We start from the raw sequence: 22540 nt of genomic DNA on the forward strand, positions 1-22540 counted from the left end.
GCACTACGTGCCACGTTTTGGTTGGTCCAATTTGTGTTCCTCAAATGATTCCGATCAAAAATTGATTTTTATTTGCCTCAAGAGAGCCGGTGTTAATTTAGACGTATTTTTGAGCTTATTGCTGGTTGGGGTCTTTCAGATCGATCATTCAGTTTTTACGAATTCGTATATGGTTTCCAAGTTAAAAGCGGCGTCGAATAACAACACTTTGCGATGGAAAGAAGGATTTTCCAAAAGTGACAGCTGTATTCATTGCTATACAGTTCTGAATAGTATTTTGACAGCTTCATATTTCGGTCACTCTGTAATAATAACTAATAATGTAGTAATGCTTAATGCCCTGAAGACTAGCTGATTTGATATATCGATCATCTAAATCGGTCCAGTAGTTAAAATGTTATGATTTTTTGGAAAAGTCATATTAGGAAAAGAGGGGAAAAATAATTCTTCGGGCATCCCTAGAATGGAAATGGGCACCCTAATGAAAAAATTAAAAATATACGGGTTTAATATTAGGTTAGGGAATAATTAATCCATTATTTTTAGGTGAAATTCAAACCTATAATTTTCACGAAAAACGGAGAATCTCTATATCGGTTTGGTAAGGAATGGGTGTATGATGGATATCCAAAATACAAACATGAGTTTATGTTATATTCAATTAACTAACAATACCTTCGTATGTGTTTTCAAAATGCAAAAAACAAACAACTTTGCAAATAACGCTAATGCACTCAAGTACCAGCCATCCATTCAAATGCTGGCGCTGCTGCTTATCACCTCGAGGTACAAACAATTCACCTTATGTGTGCACAACTTTGAGGTCATCATATGCAAATAAAACCAGTCTTTGTAATACTGAACCAATATTTACTCTCACTGTTTCGTTTCGTTCACCAACGCGGTCGATGCTCTTCGCTCTGAGCCGCTTTTGATAAAGTACTCTGCCGCATCGTCTTGCGAGGCCGCTTTCCCATCCTCGGATACATGCTTTTCTTCGTCATCAAAAATTTTGAAATTTTTCGAATACCACCAGGTACCCACATCGAAACAAGTACCCAGCACAACGAACACCGCCGCCGTATAGTTCATCGATTTTCGCAAAGCCTCGCCATCGTACAGCCAACAGTTGCCCGTTTTAGAGCAGGTTCGACCCCACAAAACGCACGTCCGATCGATGATTAAGCCGAAAATGATCGGCGCTGGTAGGAATGAAAACAGCGTATTAATCGCCATCGAGACGCCCATCGAGATTGCCTTGTCGCGTTCCTCGACGCAGCGAATCCCGATCAAAAAGTTAGCCGCCGACTCGGTTCCACCGATGAACTTGTTCAGACACAGCACGAACACGAACAAATAGAACGGAGTCATACAGTCTACGGGACAGCTCCCCGAAATTCCTGTGCCCTGGAACTGTGAGAAACAAGTTAGACGATCTTATTGACTGTGGTTTTTTTTATCTTACCGGTAGGTCAGAATAACCATACGCCGAGCTATTGAATGAAGCGTACGTTACGTTTGGAAGATTTTGGATGCACGAACAGTCACTGTAATACTAACAATTCTAATTAATATTAATTTGTTTGAATGATTTCAGGTTATTCAAACTTACAATTGTTCCATTGGGCTCCTTAAATTGTTCTTTGCACCCAGCATGGCAGGGGGACAAATAAGTATTCCCATCGCTTCCACAAATTGGGGCATATTTCACGTAATCACAGTTACATCCCAAACTACAATCGGCTCCTTGAGAGCTGGAATAAGCGTTATTTTAACACAAAGAAACCAGTTGGGACCGCAAAATAATACTTACTTGCTTACGATGGCAGCGTTATTCAGTGAATTGCAGCCCAGCATCGAGTAGAGGACGATTCCCATAGCGGAGCACAAACTGGTGACAATATTCCAACCAGCTAACTGCCGGGAAGTTGGTTTTATTTTCTGGATAACCGCACCGGCAACCAGGACTCCCAAAGCGGAGAATACCAGCGTGGCTGATCCGGTGACCAAACTTAATGGTGAGGGTGGAAGTGATTAGAATTGAGAACAAAATTATTAACAAATGTACCCTCTTACATTCAATCGTCAATAGTTAGCTTCAATCTATTGAATAGTTAGCTTCAATCGATTCTATACTGGCTCTTGCGGCCCTGAGAGAACTTCAATCAGTCAACATAACATTATAGTTGACTATCGGTGCCGATGATTGGTAATATTTGAGAGCGACATTAAAACATAAGAAGAATCCGAAGCCACCAGTCTCAACCTCAATCGCATCACCGGCTTTTTTTATCGGTTTTCTTTAAGAGAAGTGTTACAATGGATGACGGACTTATAAAAAATACTCTGGCGTTCCGGTTTCATATGAGAGGGCTAGCACCATCCTTGACGCATGTGGCAAAATTTGTGAAAGATCTCGATGCAGGTAACATACAATATATCGAGATACATATGAGTTTGTGTGAAGTTTGAATAACATGACGCCAAATTTGAATCACAAGAAGCTCTGGCCCGGAACCCAGAGATTTAGATATTTCACTATTCCAAAGGCGAAAGGGTATCGGTAAACAAGAGCGCATTTTGATTTGCAGCTAGAGATTCGAGATTTTTTGCTGCGCTGAAAAAGTACGGAAAAGACACTACATATTAGGAATTGATATACGAAACAATAACATCGAGAATACTATTTTAGATGTTTTCATGTAAGAGTAGCATAACTTAAAGCGGCCACTAATGAGGTTATTGGGATCATTCAATTGTTCAAATAATACGTATCGCACTCAGGAAGGAAAAAGAGGATGCCTTGTTGGATCTGGTTCAGAAATAAATCCAAATTAATGTAAACTGTTTTTTTTTGAAGATGACCGTTTGTTACATGTAATGTGAGGAAGAGGGTGTCGAAAATAAAAGTTAAATTCGCGTTACCATTTTGTCTCAAATTCCGAACACTTCATTTTTAAATATAAATTTACTGAACTTTAAGGTGAAGGTGGAAGGAAACTACAAATGGCTGCCACAATGGCGCTCATTCCTCTCATCCCCTCGCTCGAAAATCAATAATTTTGCGAAACAGTGTGTAGAAAATGATCCTTTTCGCACACTTCTCATCAAGTAATATCAACCAATCTCTAATCGATTACTCACAAGATACTGCATTTTCATCTGCCGTCGTAAAGTATAATGAAAAACGTCGGAAAACTCGAATTAGTGCTCTGAAAGTTAATTATTTATTTTTCAATTTTCCACTAGTTTGGTTTGTATTGGTAAAAGCATCGTTATTTTTTCGACACTGATTTCGACAGACAACATCAGCGAAACAGCTATCCACTCAATAAAATGTCATTTCTGAGTCATAGCGTTTCATGTCATGAAAATCAATAAAATAAAATTGTGTTGATATCAATACAATTATTATTTTTACGTGTTAATGTAAGTTTTAGCAACTTTAACATTGGTTAAGAAAATTGTATTGTGAAACTCGGAACACTGCCACGACTGCCTCTGCTGTCAAAAATAATAAATGGAAAAATAATCAATCAAAATACCTCGGCCAACGAAGAGAAGGGTTAAAGCTCTCCAAGGTTGGTATGTGAAAAAAATGCGATCACCGAAGGAAAATATTATGGAGTTATCAGCATCGAGTTAATGTGCGGTATAACTTGTTAATACCAAAAGAGCCCCAGTTCGCATGCGTTTTAAATTTTCTCATGTTACGCTCGCGTATGATCAGAATTTTACTTCATATGCAATTACACCTTCTATATATTAGGCTGTCAAAAAAGTCCTGCGGTATTTCCGCGAGGTGTCGTTGTAAGCGCGTAGTTCTAGTTGTATTCTTCGTATCGAGTCATACTATAGCTTGTTGGAAAGGTATTTTTGCGCGCTATAATATAGTCCTTGACAGTGTTTTGTTTGGTCAAGCCGTTCGTGAGTTATAGTGTCGATATATGGAGCAAAATAAAGAGAAAATCCGACATATTTCACAGTACTACTATGACAAAGACAAAAATGCATCTCAAGCTGCCAATAAAATTTGTGCAGTTTATGGACCCGATACAGTTTCCATTTCCACCGCACAACGATGGTATCAACGTTTTCGTTCTGGTGTAGAGGTCGTCGAAGATGCGCCACGCTCCGGAAGGCCTGTCGTCGAAAATTGCGACAAAATCGCTGAATTAGCCGAGAAAGACCGGCATAGTAGCAGCCGTAGCATCGGTCAAGAGCTGGGGATAAGTCATCAAACCGTTATTAACCATTTGAAGAAGCTTGGATTCACAAAGAAGCTCGATGTATGGGTGCCACACACGTTGACACAAAAAAACATCTTTGACCGTATCGACGCATGTGAATCGCTGCTGAATCGCAACAAAATCGACCCATTTCTGAAGCGGATAGTGACTGGCGATGAAAAGTGGGTCACTTACGACAACGTGAAGCGCAAACGGTCGTGTTCGAAGCCCGCTGAAGCGGCTCAGACGGTGGCCAAGCCCTCATTAACGGCCAGGAAGGTTCTGCTGTGTGTTTGGTGGGATTGTCAAGGAGTAATCTATTATGAGCTGCTTCCCTATGGCCAAACGCTCAATTCGGACCTGTACTGCCAACAACTGGACCGCTTGAAGGTAGCACTCATGAAGAAGAGGCCATCTTTGATAAACGGAGGCCGCATTGTCTTCCATCAGGACAACGCCAGGCCACACACTTCTTTGGTGACGCGCCAGAAGCTCCGGGAGCTCGGATGGGAGGTTCTTTTGCATCCGCCGTATAGTCCGGACCTTGCACCAAGTGACTACCACCTGTTTTTGTCCATGGCGAACGAGCTAGGTAGTCAGAAGTTAGCCACAAAAGAGGCCTGCGAAAATTGGCTATCCGAGTTTTTTGCCAATAAGGAAGCGAGCTTCTATAACAGGGGTATTATGAAGTTGGCATCTCGTGGGGAACAAGTCATCGAACAAAACGGCGCATATTTGACTTTAAACAGATGATTGTAACTAATTTTATGAACAAATGAAAATAAAAAAAAATACCGCAGGACTTTTTTGACAGCCTAACATATATTTGCAATTGTTCTTCGGAACACATCGTTCATACATTTTACTTCAGTATTTGAATAGTGTTTCGAAGCACAAAATCCAAACTTTTGGGAGTATAATATTTTGCTAAAGAAGAATAATAATTGGCTTTAGATTAATATATCGATCGTCTGACTCGCTCTAGTAGCTTAAAAGTTATCTATCTATCTATCTATATATATAAAAATGGATTTCTGTCTGTCTGTCTGTCTGTCTAATTCTTATGGACTCGAAAACTACTGAACCGATCGACATGAAAATTGGTATGTAGGGGTTTTTGGGGCCGGGGAAGTTTTCGTGGTAGTTTGAGACCCCTCCCCCCTCTCTGAGGGGGGCTGCCATACAAATGAAACACAAATTTCTGCATTACTCGAGAATTAATCAAGCAAGTGAAACCAAACTTGGCATGTGGAGGTTTTAGGGTGCAATGAATGTTTCTATGGTGGTTAGACACTCCTCTCCTCTTTCTAAGAGGGGGGGGGGGGCGCCATACAAATGAAACACAAATTTCTGCATTACTCGATAATTAATCAAACAAATGAAACCAAATTAGGCATATGGAGGTTTTAGAATGCAATAAATGTTTCTATGGTGGTTAGACACTCCACCCTCCTCTCTAAAGGGGGGCTGCCATACAAATGAAACACAAATTTCTGCATTACTCGAGAATTAATCAAGCAAATGAAACCAAATTTGGCATGTGGAGGTTTTAGGGTGCAATAAATGTTTCTATGGTGGTTAGACACTCCACCCTCCTCTCTAAGGGGGAACTGCCATACAAATGAAAGACTAATTTCTGTGAAGGTTTAAGGGGCAGGACACGTTTCTATGATGAATACACTCCTCCCCCCTCTCTAAGAAGGGCTACCATACTAAGGAAATACAAACTTTTGCAAAACTCGAGAACTAATCAAGCACAATTTGGGATGTGAGGGTTTTTTGGTATAAGAAATGTTTCTATGATGGTATGACACCCCTCCCTCCTCTGGCATGGAGAGGGGGTCCCATGAAAAAGTTACACATATTTCAACCAAAAATATTCCAATCAAACATGACAATTGAAAATTTTCGGAAAAGTCTGCAGGGAAAAGGGAAATTCGGAAAATTAAATTTCCTGATGCTCTACAATTACATAGTGACAAGCGTTGTTAGTCCATTTGATGTTTACGCTAACGAAATATCTTTATCTTCTTCTATCTATACCAATAAAAATGGATTGCCGAATATGTTGATAAGAGCAAAACTCGAGGAAGGAATTGTCCGATTTAGGGCTGTCTTTATTCTATCATATTTTCTGTATCAAACATTTATTCCATGTAACGGAGAAACATGTTATTTGCAAGTGGTTGAAAAATCTTGAAAGAGAATTGTGTCAGAAAATAATCTGATATTATGATGATGAGTTCTGGTAGAAGTACCACGAATTTTATAGTAAAAGGTAAATTCAACGGGGTCGATTAGAAGATCAATCAATGAACAGTTCTGCGATTCGACGCTTAGTAAAAAACGTGAATGTTTGAAGGTATTGATAACAAAAAACAAATTTTGGGCGGGACGAAGTTTGCCGGGTCATCTAGTTATTTTAAAAAATGCATTTTTGCTGCTCGGAATTTGAGACAAATTTAACCAAACATATTTTTAGTTTTTCACCATGAATATGTATTTGTAAATTTATGTCATGGTGCACAAATGAAAGAAAAGGCTGTATTGTATCCAAAAACCACATTAATTTCTCGAAAAAGAACCATTTTGAGTAATGACTGATACTGTTTGATGGCCAACGATGCTTGAGTGTTCGGAATTTGAGACAAAACGGTATGTAATATTTGTCAATCTATCATTCCTAGGTAAAGTTACGGCTTCCGTAACAGCTTACCCCGTATTTCAACTTGGCCCGGTACACCTTAAATAAAATCATGTTCGTAAAATTTTTGAAAATGCATACTTCTGTTGGACATTACCGTCGAAGATTCCGACTTCGTATATAAGTTTCACAAGCATTATTTTCACTGTAAAAAATGGTTAAATCTCGAACGGGTAGTCCTAGGATACAATGTTACATATAGTTTTTTTTATGTAGAATCTCATGTAGATTACATTTTCCATGTTATTTTTCATAAATAGGTATGGTTTGGCAAAGTTTTGAAATTTATTAAATTTTTAAAAATTCATATCTTCATTTTGAATATTCCGACATCGCATCATAAAACTTCCCAAATATGCATGGTTGACGTAACCACTAACACCATTCAGTGATGAAAAAATCCTTTTTCTTGTTTTTAGAAAAATAATAACGACTGAACGATTATATAGATAAATCTATCTCTATTAATGAATGCAAACAGTCAAAAGTATCCCGGAGGGCTTTCATAATTTTTGCTCTTTAATTGACTTGAACAACACAGCAGGCGCTTACGTCAACCGTGAAAAATATATACTTAAAATATGGAAGGTCTTTTGAGATATAAAAGTTGTTAACATTAAATTCAATTCTCTGAGTAAGATTTTTGAACGGTATATTTAAAATATTATTTTTTCTAAATAGCTCATTTATTTTCAAACAACTTTGCCGTACATCATTGGAATTGGAATTGATCTATAAAATTTTCGTCAGAGAAAGAAACTGAGATTTTTTTTTATTTGGCATTGCTAAAAAGTATAAAAAAATTAAAAATATTACACTGGGAAAAATATTCTAGAAAGGACCTAAAAACTTTGGTTAGAGAATGAAATGTGGAAAATTGTTTAAGTTTTCATTGAAAATATCAAATAAACTTAAAAAAATACAATAAAAAATATTCTGAAAGTGAAATACATTTTTTTTTCAAAAAAAAAAAGGACGTATATAATATACTGGTTTTCGAAATAATTGGCCAAATGTTTTATAAAAATGTGTTTTTTCATGTTTTTTACTGAAATTAAAATGAGCCGAAAAGTAGAACATTTTTATCGATGCAGGTATAACGGATATGTAGTGGGGGGAATATGGACAGGTCAATAATATACGAAGCATAGAAGTTTATCGCTCGCGAGAGGAATAATTTCGCTCTCTCAGTGTTTGTGCATCCAGTAACTGAAATATAACATAAAGAGAAAGCAATATAAAAAAGAGTTCAATATTCTTCCCTTCACTTTCCATCATGCATTGGATGTGATTATGGATGTGACTGTTCGTTTCAACCCCACCAGTGCAATGATTTCAATAATTTAAATTTACCATTCACGAATGAATTTAGTTTTCCGTACATACCTAATATAGATTCTCTGTCAACTCACAAACCGAAGTATAACCATCAGCGAATTCAATTTTGCAATCAAAACACTCAAAATGCCTAATATCGAAGCGGCAAAAATTACATCCACACTTGGAATCAAGTTTGATTTTCGGTTTTTGTTTCTCTATTTCACTTTTCATCAGTATTTATTGGCATAGGATTGATTCAATATTCTAGAATAGCATGTAGAATAGGTTCCCATCAACAGAAATTTGAAATTCATAATGCAACTATACAAATCAACCACCTGTCCATCATACCCCCACTGTCCGTCTTACCCGCGGTTACCCTATGAATAGCTCAACAACAAGTCATCCATATATTGGAAAATAGGTACTTCTACAAGAAAAAAGTTTTTCCAACAACAACTCTTTCATGCTTGAAAAAATACTGCTAATGGTTCACACGTAACATGTTTGTGTGAAAATTATCACGAGTGACATGTTCTTTTTTCTTATTCAGAAACATATCAAGAACATGTTAATCCCGAAAATCTACAAACAAAAGACTTACGAGTAAATGAAACACTTGTTTTTTAGGAGCCTTCATTTTAATATGCTATATCGCTAGCTTGACTTTGAACAAAATTATGATTAGTTATAATACATGTCGGACTCGATTATCCGGAGTATTGATTTTTTTTTTCACTCCGGATAGTCGAATTATGAAAAAAATGAATTTTCTCTCGGTAAACGTAAAATAATTAGGATTTGCACTTATTTATAAAACGGTTTTATCTAGCTTGACCCGTTTGTACGTTTGTAACTTTGTAACTTTGTAACTTTGTCTGTAGCGCTGTACACATTAATAGAAATTTAACCCCCTTCTTGTTGACCGATTCATCTGAAATTTGAAACACATCTTATCTCTGCTATCATTATGAAACTGCGTATTCCATGATCTTGAAAATACAAGATGACGGCCGCACCAGAATGGCGGATTATGTACATATTTTCTTAAAATCCCATCAATATGGTTTTCCTCAAAACCCCATTAATATGAGTATCGAATGAAAGGGCTTAACCAGTAGAACACAGTTATTTATGAAAAATGAAAATCCAAGATGTTTTCTAATGACAGTAGAATTAAAGGTGTCTTCCAAATTTCAGATCATTCAGTCAACAGGAACGTGGTCAATTTTTTACTAATGTAGGACAATCCTACTAACATTCAAACATACATACAGAAGGTAAAGCTGAATAAAAAGTAATTGGTTATTTGGGGAATGCGGCCATCTCGAGTTTGGATTTTTCATAAATAACTGTGTTGTACTAGTTGATATCCATATTGATGGGGTTCTGAGAAAATATGTAATCCGCCATTTTGTAGCTGCCATCTTGAATTTACGTTTTTCATAAATAACTGTGTTCTGCTAGTCAAGCCCTTTCATTTGATACCCCTATTGATTATTCAATATGGAATTATTATACAAATTATTCAAAATTTCCGATTTCCGAAATAAAATACTCCGGTTAATCGAGTCTAAAATTCCGGATAATCGAATCCCGGATAATTGAGTCCGACCTGTATTATTAAAGAAAACATAAAAAAGTTTCTCTGTCGAAGTGCCCATCTTCCGATGTATGGATGACCTGTTGCTTATTGTATGGGCTATTCATATATTTTTTGATAATAACAAATAGGGGTTTGAGAAAAAGTAAGTTTAATTTTTAAAACATTTTTTTCAGTGTGATGTCTCATTTTTTAGAATAAAAATTCAAGCAATCATTTACCAAAAATATTCTAGTTTTTAAGTTTGAAATGGTGCTGATAATGATTATTAGATTGGCTATTTGAACTTTATTGTTTTAATCGGATGTGAAACATTCAAAAAACGTAAACGCTAGTGCTTCATAACTTTTGAAACGGATGGAAAACCATCACTCTTTTACGAAATTAACGGAAAATTTCGAATTATTTACAACAAGTTCACAATTCATATGTCATCTTTAGTTCTCAACCAATTCGGTGAGCTTTCGACTGAGCTACGGCATGTGGGAATTTGTATCTCGCTCAACGCAGAGGTAAAATCTGTGTTTTTGGTCTCATAAAATCTTTTAATCTGAGTTTTTCCACAGAAAATCTGTATCGAAATCTGTATTAAATTTATAAATTGAATTTTGAAACGTAATCTTAGCTTTAGTATCATTCATTGGCATAGTTATTATGAATTTGACGATGTTGATGGTATCCACCAGCTGTATGACACCCGCCATGTTTTTGGTGCCAACATCTCAAACATCAAAAGTATTTGTTTTCTTCAAAATCCGCGATCCGCGTTGGCGGCATTGTGCTTCGTTTACTAGTTTAGGGGAGCGTCAACGAATAGCTGATTTTCAGTCGGAATGAACGTTTTCAAAATTAAAATTATGAATGAAAATTAGCTTTTCTATATCAAATTAGCATTCTATTTGAATTAAAAACATTTTCGTTTGCAGGTGGTGAAAAAGAAGTGAAAATGAAGACAATTTTATATTATAACTAGCTAACCCGGCAAACTTCGTCCCGCCCATTTACTTGATTAATTCTCGAGTAATGCAGAAATTTGTGTTTTATTTGTATGGCAGCCACCCCTAAGAGAGGGGGGAGGGGTATCTAACCACCATAGAATTCATTGCACCCTAAAGTTTCCATATGCCTAATTTGGTTTAATTTGCTTGATTAATTCTCGGGTAATGCAAAAATTTGTGTTTCATTTGTATGGCAGCCCCCCCTTTGAGTGGGGGAAGGACTGTCTAACTATCATAGAAACATTTATTGCACCCTAAAACTTTCACATGCTAACTTTGGTTTCGTTTGATTGATTAATTTCCGAGTAATGCAAAAAATTGTGTTTCATTTGTATGGCAGCCCCCTCTAAGAGAGGGGGAAGGAGTATCTTATCACCATAGAAACATTTATTGCATGCTAAAACCTCCACATGCCAAATTTGGTTTCATTTGCTTGATTAATTCTCGAGTAATGCAGAAATTTGTGTTTCATTTGTATGGCAGCCCCCCCTTTGAGTGGGGGAAGGACTGTCTAACCATCATAGAAACATTTATTGCACCCTAAAACTTTCACATGCCAACTTTGGTTTCGTTTGCTTGGTTAATTTCCGAGTAATGCAGAAATTTGTGTTTCATTTATATGGCAGCCCCCCCTTAGAGAGGGGGGAGGGGTCTCAAAATATCACGAAAACCTTCCCCGGCCCCAAAAATCCCTACATACCAATTTTCATGTCGATCGGTTCAGTAGTTTCCGAGTCTATAAGAATCAGACAGACAGACAGACATCACTCCATTTATATATATATATATATATATATATATATATATATATATATATATATATATATATATATTATATATATATAGATAAAAAAAATCAGCAACACTTTTGGAATTGTATAGCCATATGGTTTAATGAAAGTCAGAAATACGTGTTTCAAGTAATTAAATAACGTGATGTGAAAATTTTCATTCAAATTTTAAAATTTAAAAACCAACGAGTTTGGGATACAAATTATGGCCCTAATTTGAAGTCGCCACCAGACGTCGATCCACGTAAAAATTCGCTTTCGCTGTGCTTTAGTAAGAAAAAAATAAGCAGTGTTTTTTATTTATTGCAAAGCTAGCCGATGACGCAGACTTTTGTATCTTTTCGCTTTAGATTGAATATTAAAAAGCAATACTACACGCTACACGCAGTGTTTTTCGGAATATAAATTCGTTCTACATCCTTTGAGCAATAAGCATATCGTTGTGCTTGCCACACAATGCTTGATTGGATACTGGAATGACATAGTTAGCCTCGAATAAGAACTTTGGAAGTGCCCCCTCCCTTCTTCAATGCCGAACATAACTTATGAACAATCCCATTCTTACCTAGGATGAACATTAAAGGTGCATAAAATTGAATTGAATTACTTCAAGCCGATAAATAAACCAGTGATTTCTCGTTTGTTTGAGAAACCCCCAAAGTCTACCAACTTTTAAACGTTATATGTTGAGCCTCAACTGCCATATTGATGAAAAAGTGGTTTCACGTAATATGTTTCACGTGTGATAACCGAACCTGATAGCAATAAATAGGAGGACCAGATAGAAATTTTGAGAAAAACACGTTTTTATCGTTTTCTCACAAGCGCGTCAAATGCACTCATGGGGTTTCTCAAACAAACGATTCAATTATGTTCGCAAATCGCAGTTCGTAGGCACGAAATCCAGCATTTTTAACACGCAAAAAAAATTATAGGAGGTTGTTTCCAAGATACGACCGCATTGTTGACGTAGAACTTCACTGTTATTTTTTATAAGTTGCTTGTTTATACCTTCGGATATTATTCTATAATGCTGTGAAATTTCAGAAACAACTACTTAGTAGAATAATCTCTGAAATGTTTTTCTCATTGTAGAATCAGTTGACGATAATTGATTAATAATTCATTCTTGCCCTCGCAAAACAATACACTAGCTGATCGCAATATATTTCATGTCAATGCATTGAAAATTTACCTCGAACGTGGACTTTTTCGCAATTGACATAGACTCGGCTACAGTCGATTGTATGCATGTTGCACCAGGCCCATTATTCCACATCTCATAAGTACATCAATATATCTTTAGCATTGCATGGAAACAACAACAATGACAATACTTGCAAGTATCAAATATCATGCTACATGTTATTTAGTATTGCCTTTAAGGAATCGCACCTCATCGTTCGTACAACGTAAACCAAGCACCAAAAAGCGTTCGCCATAGCATGCATACAGAGCCATACATTGGTGGTTTGAAAATACTAGGAATATAAACACTTCTCATCATTTTGCGCTTTTCTCAAAAGAAACGCTTCTGTTAATATTGGTTTCGAAAAAAGTTGCATTACTTTCTCATACTCGAGAGAAGCGCAGCTGTCACTGGCAAGCGAAACCTAATCACATACAAAATTCCAGAACAACGTTTACTCTCTTGGTAACTAAACAAGCGAAATAAACTCTTTTAGTAAATATCAACAACCTCGAAAATAGTAGTAATGCTTCATTATTATCAATATTAGCGCAAATGCAATCCTAGTTGAAGGCAGTTTTGGGACTGGCACGCGAACCCAAATAACTTATAACATTCCAGTAAGACATTCAAGATGCTTGGTATTCCCCAAATAATTTTTTGGCGCACAACCTTAACGCCTGCTTCGCCATAACGTCAGTTTAATGCATTGATGCATTCTGAAAGGCACCAACGAAGCCCTTACGACGACGAAAAACAAACAATGTTAACCGCTTGGAAAAAGACTGAATTATGCCACATAGCTTGTACTCTGCTGTGACACCCATCGATGCGAATTCGCTGATGAGTTTGTTAAGAGCGACCGCCTTCACCACCAGCGGGGGGAGCTTGATTTTGGTTGCTGCCTGGGTAACGGTGTTTACATTTTCGACCGACGCGCCGAAATCACCTACTTCGCTGTTGCTCAATGCGGTGTCACACTCGCGAAGACTCGGTTCAGTGCGAGCGTTTTTCACTGCACCAACATCGCGTGCATCATTAGATGACGCTTGCCTCGAAATTTTATTGCCCCTGGCAATGCGTTCGTTTTTTAGCAGGGCTCAAGCCTGCCTTCCTCTACTTCTTGCTCATCACACACTACGCAAGCGTCCAATTTATGGCGCGAAAAGAAAAACACACGATTCGAATAACGTGAAAAACGAACAGGAAAACCAAAAGACGATATCCAAGTTGGATTACCACTGGTGGGGTCCAATCTTAGATCGAAGCGCAGCGAAAGCAAAGAGAACTGGATTGCTCAACAGTCCGATGCTGAATGAAAGTTTCCCTCAGCGAGATTCACTGTTTATTCTCTAGGCAAGTATTCCCCCTTATTCTTCTACTTTTCCTTTGTTCACGGAGACTTTAAATCCTACGATTTCCCTTCGTTGGTCGTCGATAAGTTGCTCGTTCTTGACAGCTCTGTTCGGGAATGCACACAAATGGACAGAACAAATGTATGCTTAAAGTTTTCATGGATTTTAATCATTTACAAACCAGGGGATTCCAATGTATAGCATATTAAACAAATCTTAGGGAATTTCCGATTCGTTTAGTATGTAAATCGCCAAAATCCGATCGCGGCAAAAATAGTTATTAACGTTAACTTTATTTCATAAAACCGTGACCTGTTTTCTGATTTGGCACCCTTAATGACGTAGTTCTACGTCAAAAAATAATGATTGTATGGAACATCTGATATTTGTATATTTGTTCATTATATAACAAATGTGTTGAAAGGGTTTCAAATGTATATTGTGAATATTGAGTATGGGTATGTATGTATGCAAGCGAACTCTTGTATCAATTTTAAATCTCTCGAATGTTATCACTTACAAAGCCTAAACATCTAATCGTATGTTATTCATGAATATTGTTCCAGAACGTAAGTGAAGTATGCCAACATTTACAACTCAAGCAACCAATGTGTGATACCATTTTAAAAAGTTCGGTTCATTTGAAGACATACCTTCTGCTTACCCGAAACTATTGTCAAATTATATTACTTACTTGGCCTGCGATGGTGTCAACCGGTACTGAATCTCGATGTACTTGGACTGGAACAAAAAGTACGGCATGTACCCGAAGAAGTAGAAAATACTCGCAGAATTGTTGAAAATGTATGCTTTGTTGGTAAGCAGCCGTTTCACAGTTGCGGTGAGATCACTGAAAGACGCTTGTGGTTCATCGTCTACTTCGGTCGCTCCACTGGCACGACTTGCTTGTCGGGATAATGATTTCCTTTCAGCCGCCCTGGGAAGAATTTTGGGAAATCCGGCTGGAGCGAAAAAAATAACCATTACGTTACCACGTTTCATTTCCGATTGATGTATTAACTATTACCAAATATCGGGGCTACAAACAAAAGTGCCGCCCCGAGCGCAATCCATCCTGTCCACCAGGCACCTATCCAACGGGGATCGGATACTTGGTATCCTGGGTCAACACCAGGATAAACGAAATAATTTAAGCAAAGTGAAGCCATTGAAAACCCCAGCATGGGCCCAAGTCGTCGACCAAAAGCGGACAGGCTGGACAGAAAGGGTACTTTCTCCTTGCGAACATTGTCGTCTAGATACGTGATTCCCAGCGTGAAATACAAAGACGTTCCCAGTCCAGACAAAAAACTACCCAAGAACAGAAAGAGCTGTGGTTTGAGGTTGCCAAAATCTGTCGAGCAGTCTGGGGGTGGACGGTTAACATTGCAAAGGTTGTCACTCCCCTTCGGAGACTCTGAGGTGTTATTCGCTACGACTTGCATCATATCTTGCAGGTTAGGTCCATATAAGAAGTGCGGTATTGCATTCACGAAACATGATAAGGCCATACTGAGAATTCCCAACGCTATCCAAAGGGGTTTTCGCTTATTGGAAGCATAGTACGATAGAAACAGTGATGACAGCACGAATGACAAATCGGATCCAGCCGTAATGATTCCAGCGTTTTTCGAAGAGATCTGGATGCTTTTCTCAACCGTGGTCAGAGTGCCGTAAAAGTAGGATGTTGTAGCTCCGAACAGACACCCGGCCGTTCCGAACAACAATACGTACAACTTCTTGCTGGCCAGGTGCTGCCAGAATCTCCCACGACATATCCAGAAACCACACTGCACATCTTGTTCACTATAAACGGATTCGGTGCGATCCAGGTTGATCTTTTTCGGGCTTTCCACTTTTTCCTCCATCTTACATGTGGCCTTGATAATACCTCATATGGATTCCACACAAACGAGCTGAACTTGAGGGGACCTTAACCTCTAGTCCACTACCCGTTAGAAAATGCACTAAATCGTGCTTCATCTCGACCGATGGAGATCACACGTTATCTTTTGCTCACATACCGCAGATTGTCAACTCATGTCTGCTACACATAAATCATGATAGTGACTCGACGACGGGTGAAGCTCCGGAGGAACAAAGGTATTGGGTAGAAGCCGCACAAGGCGTACTATCTACTCCTTGCTAGAGTACACAACACACGAATATTTGTCGAGTCATGCCCATTTACAGTTTGATAACAGATTTACGATAGCTGAAGAGATCAACCGTGTATTGGATTAACCTCGAGTAGAACGCACTGTGTTTAGAAATTCATGAATGAAAATCGAATCCGTTTGAAATCCAATTATGTTAGATCAAACAAATTACTGTTAAATATTGAACATCGTGATTGTGTGCTATCTCTGGCTCAAACTCGCATTCAAATGTCTGGTCACATTCGATCTATCCAAACCAGGTAAATATGGTTACTACTAATGTATTCATCTAATCGCTCCTAAAATTCATCTTATTCGTAGCAAAATTTTGTTTACGAAAAAATACATAGGAACATAACATATGCTCATATGTCCTACATATGCTTTTTCATATCATGTAATAGGTAAGTTTCTTCGAATTTTTTTTCAAAAATTAATGCTTTATTCTGCAAAAATGGTTACAAATTATATATTCAAAGTATTGCCCATCGGTAGTCACAACTTTTTCCCACCTTTTTGCCAATTTACGGATCCATTTGCGGAAATAATCGGCCGGTTTATCGGCTAACCACGAATCGATCCAATTTTTGACTACATCATAATTGGAGAAGTGCTGGTGAAACAGGCTATGTTGTATCGATCGAAAAAGGTAGTAACGGAGCAATATCTGGAGGATACGGCGGGTGGGATAGGACCTTCCATTTCAGCGTTTCCAAGTATGTTTTGACCGGTTTCGCGACATGCGGCCGAACATTTTCGTGCTGCAAAATAACTTTATCGTGTCTTTGCTCGTATTGTAGCCGTTTTTCCTTCGGCTCAAACGCATCAGTTGTCGTCGGTAGAGGTCCCCCGTAATGGTTTTTCATTCGGTTTTAGCAGTACATAGTACTCCACACCCAGCTGGTCCCACTAAATAGACATTACAATCTTTTGCCGTGAATATTCCGCGCGGCCGTCGATGTTGATGCATGGCCGTGGTATCCATGCGTTGCCCGACGTTTAGCATTGTCGTAATGGACCCATTTTTCATCGCCAGTAACGAATCGATGCAAAAACCCTTTCTTTTATGGCGTTTGAGCAGTTGTTCGCACGTGAAAAAACGGCGTTCGACGTCTCGTGGCTTCTCTCCCGTGAATCTTGGTCGAGTTAAGCCTCCAATTCTTCATCTTCAAACTGGTTTGGCGGTCTGGAACGTTCTTCGTCTTGCGAGTCAAAATCACCACTTTTAAACCGTGAAAACCACGTCTGACACGTTCGCTCAGTTAAAGCATAGTCACCATAAACTACCACCAAAATGCGATGACTTTTCGCAGCTTTTATCTTCATATTGAAGTAATGAAGTAACACTCCTCGCAAAAACACTCTCGTTGATGCGAAATTCGACACATTCGAAGTGGCAAAAAACTATGTTGTTTACGCTTGAACTTTTTGACATATATTGAAAAAGATGTGCAATGACAGTAGATTTCCAACGAATGTCTGGAAATTTGATTCGCTGGAATAATAATCAAGTATGGCGTAACTTGTTGTAAAACTGTTGTAAAACCGAAGAAACTTATCGGTACATCTAATACATATATATATATATATATATATATATATATATATATATATATATTTAAAAATAAGCTCGACATGACATAATTCCCTTCGGGCCCTAGGAAGACAACCCAATGTGCCAGTGAGAGATATATTGGCTCGGTTAGACCCTGATTACATATCCCAAATATATGTTTTCCTTAAAGCTATCGATCTTTGTGTGTGATTGTCCCTATATCCTTGTACCCTCCTTTTCTTTCTTTGTGAGTAATTGGTCCTCTTGTTATAAACAGTAGAATAAGTTGAAATGTAAATACACTGTAGATATACGAATAAATTTAAGAATTGAGTTTGATCATCAACATTTTTATAATCTCCTTAACCTTGTTCTAAAAAAAAGTCACCATTCTGAACTCGAGTCAACCGCGAATAATCGGTTTTCTACCTTTCTAACCATAGAATTAAGAAATTGTTTATATATAGTTATAAAAATATAGTTAAGAATTTGGCTCCTTAAAACTAATGTAACTGAGCCTGTAAAAATAAACGAATTGATAAAAAAATTACATAATTGTTATATAACTATTCAAAAAGCCTTTACTTTATCTCCGGTGGATTGATCCAGTAGCTACGTACCTTCTCCAGCAATTTCATGATTATTCAGCTAAAAAAACTGAATTTTGTTTTTATAATTTTTGATTGTTTTTTTTTCATAGTTTATATGGTCTTGGAACCAAAATCGCTATATTTTTATTATATTTTTTTCGTGAAAGCTGAGGTCTTCTTACATAGCATATCCAAAAATCAGAGAGGCGTTATTTTTTATTCTTGAGTTATGATTTTCCGAAGTTAACCGATGGTACGAAAAATAATTTCCCTCTGGTAACTGCAAACTGTAAAAAACAAATACATTCAATAATTACAAAAACAAAATCCAATTCTTTGAAAGTGTTATATTTTTTGGAGAAAAGAAGCTCATTATCTTAAATTTGATATGCCGATTGCTTGAATCGGTGCAGTAGTAAAAGTAATGGTTTTTTGAATAAAGTCATTTTGGACAAAATGGGAAAAATTTGACTTTTCAGTTCTTCTGTTCGTAAATAGGCACCTTAATGGAAAAAAAAGAAAATACGGGTCTAATATTTTGCGATACAAAAAAAATACCACTTTTCACTGAAATCTGAGAACCACTATATCGGTTTGGCATGGAATGGCTGTATATGAATGTCGTATCCATTCCCAATCTCTTTGAGAAAGTTCATTGAAATCGCTTTGAACAGATAAATTGAATTAATTTTCCCAAATAACTTTCTTATTATTTCATTCAGTATGAATGTAAAATACAGCATGTTACGTGACATTAAGTTTTATACATTTTTTTATTTTGATGGCCGGAATTATGCCGAATTCGTTACAAAACCTACGAAATTAAAGATTACAGATGATTTTCTGAAATACTACAAATAATATGTTTCTGACACTTTTTTTGAAATCGATGCGAAAAATTTAACTATTATTTTCGTCGAAGCAATAAATGAACCTTGTACAGAATTTATTGAAGTTTTCAAACCAGCCTTTCGATTTGTGGGGCGATTATAATTTATTGAGTTATGCATCATCAAAGACGAAAGGAGAAAATTTTTCGTTCAAACAGAAATATCTCTGTATAGAAAGGTTCTATAGAAACGTTCGGGGGGCCAAGTGAAATCTGGTTGATAAGGTTAAAAGGGTTTGCTATTCAGTTGGTTAGCAAAAAAAAATGTTTTTTGGCCTTGGACTTGATTTTCATGGCCTTGGAGTAGGAGCACTATATTTTTTATATTTTTTTATTAAAAGCTGAGGATTTTTCACATAACATATCTCGATATCAGATTTTTCAAAGTTAACCGGTGGTCTGAAAAATCATTTTTCCGCTTTTATCCAAAAATGACTTTTTGCAAAAATTCATAACCTGAACCTACAGAACCGATCTAGATGATCGACATATTAAAATGAAGCCAATAAGCTTACGATGAGATTGGATTCTAGTCGCATAGGTCTAGTCTAGTCATATAACAATATTGAACGAAGACTTAAAACTTGTTAAATTTGCAAAATAATAACTCAGAAACGAAAAAAAATGCATCTCTGAGATCGAGATATGATATGTGAAAAACTCTCAGCTTTCCATAAAAGATATAAAAAAAATATAGCGCTCTCTATCTTTAACCGAGAAAACTATGAAAAATTAACTCAATCGATAATTACAAAAAAGAAGATCCAAATTTTTCCCAAACGTAGATTTTTTTCAAAGAAAAATAACTCATAAGCTTCAATATGATATGTTGATCATATGAATCGGTCCAGTAGTTCAAAAGTTATGAATTTTTTTCAGTAGAAAAATGGGAAATATATGTTTTTTCGAACCATCGATTAACTTTGAAAAATCATAACTCAAAAGCGAAAAAAAAGCATCTCTGATATCGAGATATGTTATGTTAAAAATCCTCAGCTTTCACGGAAAAAAATAATATTATTTTCTATAAAAGGCTAGCTCATTGGCTTTAATTTGCTTCATCGATCATCTAAATCGCACTCTAATGAAAAAAATAAAAAATACGAGTCTAATGTTTTGCGATTACTGAAAGTTGGAGCTTTGAAATGGTGGCATATATCATCTAGATGCGTTGATTTTTGACGAAGTTACAGCCTGTCAGGATCACTTAAAATTTCCGAATTCACACCTTGACACCTAGTTAGAATTATACTAAAAAAAATACAAGCGATGAAGTGAATGCAGCTTCCAACATACTCTCCGATTTTGACAATTTTTTTAAACATTGACAACATTTTGCTAGTCTCATGCTTTTTGACTTTTCTCTGTACGTCACAACAACGATTATCCGTAATATGCATTTGACACCTACCTATTTTCGTTATACGTATTATTTTCAATGTTCTAAATGTACCCGAAAAGATACTCGTAAAAAAGCGATGTCGACTTACATCAAAATTGTTCTATCGTTTTTTTCGTAACGACACCGAACCATTTTTTATGGTACACTCTTAATGCATTCTCACGTGCTCTGTGCTTCCCACCATATCGTGCTACACCTAGCGGAATAAGAAGTAGCTTTTAAAGCTTTTAGTATTGTATTTGTATACAACATTGCAACCAGTAATGTTATCTATAAAATATAGAAGCATGCTTTAAACTTGCGTGCAATATACCACCGCCATCAATTTGTGGTTAAGGTGTTTTTTTATTATATAAATTCGTTTATTTTTACAGGCTCAGTTACATAAGTTTAAAGGAGCCGAAATCTTAAAAATATTTTTAAAACTATATATATGAACAATTTTCTTAAATCTATGGTTAGTAATGTGGGAAACCGATTACTCGCGGTGGACTCGAGATTAGAAGGGTGACATATTTTTCTCAGGAAAAGGATGGGGTATAAGGAAATTATTACAATGTTGATAATCAGACATACTCAATCCTTAAATCTATTCGTACATCTGTTGTGAATTTACATTTCATTCTCCTGTTTATAGCAAGCGGACCAATTACTCACAAAGGAAGAAATGGAGGGTATAAGGATATAAGGATAATCACACACGAACATCGATAGATTTAAGGAAAACATATATTTGGGACATGTAATCAAGGTCTAACCGAGCCAACACAATTTTTAATTCTTGATTTTGATGAAACGAAAAAAAAATATGTGAGTAATTAACATTTTCAGGTCAAATAATTTTTTTCCTTTAATGATGCCAATGATATTTTCTACAGTGCATGGAATATATCGTGTACAACTAACTATTGCATGCAAGGAAAATTGAAGGTTCACATCTTGAATGTTGTTTATGTTATCCGCAAGGTAGTGCAACGAGCAATGTGTAGGGCTACTCTGGACACTTAAGCTTTTCAAGGTTTTTTTTATCATAAATATTTTTGACATAGGACTATGTCTTTGATTTCTATATAGGGGGGTCACTCTACGAAAAATGTAACGATTTATTAAGAGTTTTCAAACGCATATAACTCAAAATGGTTATTGCGACATATGTTGTGTTATATATCATTAGACAGGAAATTTATCCAGGTTTTTTTTTGCTTGAACAATGAACAGTGAATATAGTAAATAAAAGTTAACAATTTGATGATTTAATTGGGTATGTTTTCTTTCGATTGCACTATCCACTCGCTTCCTCCCCGACGCAACGAGCAATATTTTTGCCTAAATTCGGGCGTTAGCTTATAATGTGAGTTGATGCGTAAAATGAATTATTCTCCAATTTCCGATTATAGGCATTAATTTTATATAATATTCTATGTTGTCCAATCAATTTGTGCTCAATTCATGTTTTTATCGTGTAGGTCTCACTACTACCATTTTTGTGTATTTCTGGTCCAGGATGTCATAATATCGAGTATGTTGTTTGGTTATGTGAAAAAGCAATAAATGAATTTAAATGGCTGCTGATTTAGAAGATCGAAAGGGTATACCCACGTAAATCAGATTATGATAGCTTGAGTAGTCACGATCTTACACGGCTATAAAGTTATTACAAACAATGTTCCGGACAAAGTGGTAACGAAGGAGATAATTCTATTTTTATCTATTATATATTTTTGTAGTCATAGATTGATTTGACTCAGGCTTATAC

At 36.6% G+C, this 22540-nt stretch overlaps 1 protein-coding gene across 1 annotated transcript; it reads right to left on the bottom strand.

Annotated features, from left to right (window-relative positions):
- Window positions 1-863: 863 nt before the first annotated feature.
- Window positions 864-16141, bottom strand: LOC129768196 (solute carrier organic anion transporter family member 74D-like). The gene is made up of 6 exons (XM_055769670.1): window positions 15217-16141; window positions 14884-15151; window positions 1814-2011; window positions 1613-1754; window positions 1466-1555; window positions 864-1413 (listed from the first exon to the last, which is right to left on the bottom strand). The coding sequence occupies exons 1-6, from the start codon at window positions 16055-16057 to the stop codon at window positions 877-879; spliced, it is 2076 nt and encodes a 691-aa protein (XP_055625645.1). The 5' UTR covers window positions 16058-16141; the 3' UTR covers window positions 864-876.
- Window positions 16142-22540: the final 6399 nt, after the last annotated feature.

The sequence above is a fragment of the Toxorhynchites rutilus genome, chromosome 2 (assembly GCF_029784135.1).
Source record: "Toxorhynchites rutilus septentrionalis strain SRP chromosome 2, ASM2978413v1, whole genome shotgun sequence".
Lineage (NCBI taxonomy): Eukaryota > Metazoa > Arthropoda > Insecta > Diptera > Culicidae > Toxorhynchites > Toxorhynchites rutilus.

What these genes read in the sequence shown, in the direction of transcription:
- LOC129768196 (XM_055769670.1), bottom strand. Translation starts at nt 16,057, where the DNA reads ATGGAGGAAAAAGTGGAAAGCCCGAAAAAGATCAACCTGGATCGCACC. An exon ending in TTGACACCATCGCAGGCCAA is followed by an intron (nt 2,012 to 14,883) that starts GTAAGTAATATA and finishes CTCACCATTAAG; the next exon opens with TTTGGTCACCGGATCAGCCA. An exon ending in ATGGTTATTCTGACCTACCG is followed by an intron (nt 1,414 to 1,465) that starts GTAAGATAAAAA and finishes TGTTTCTCACAG; the next exon opens with TTCCAGGGCACAGGAATTTC.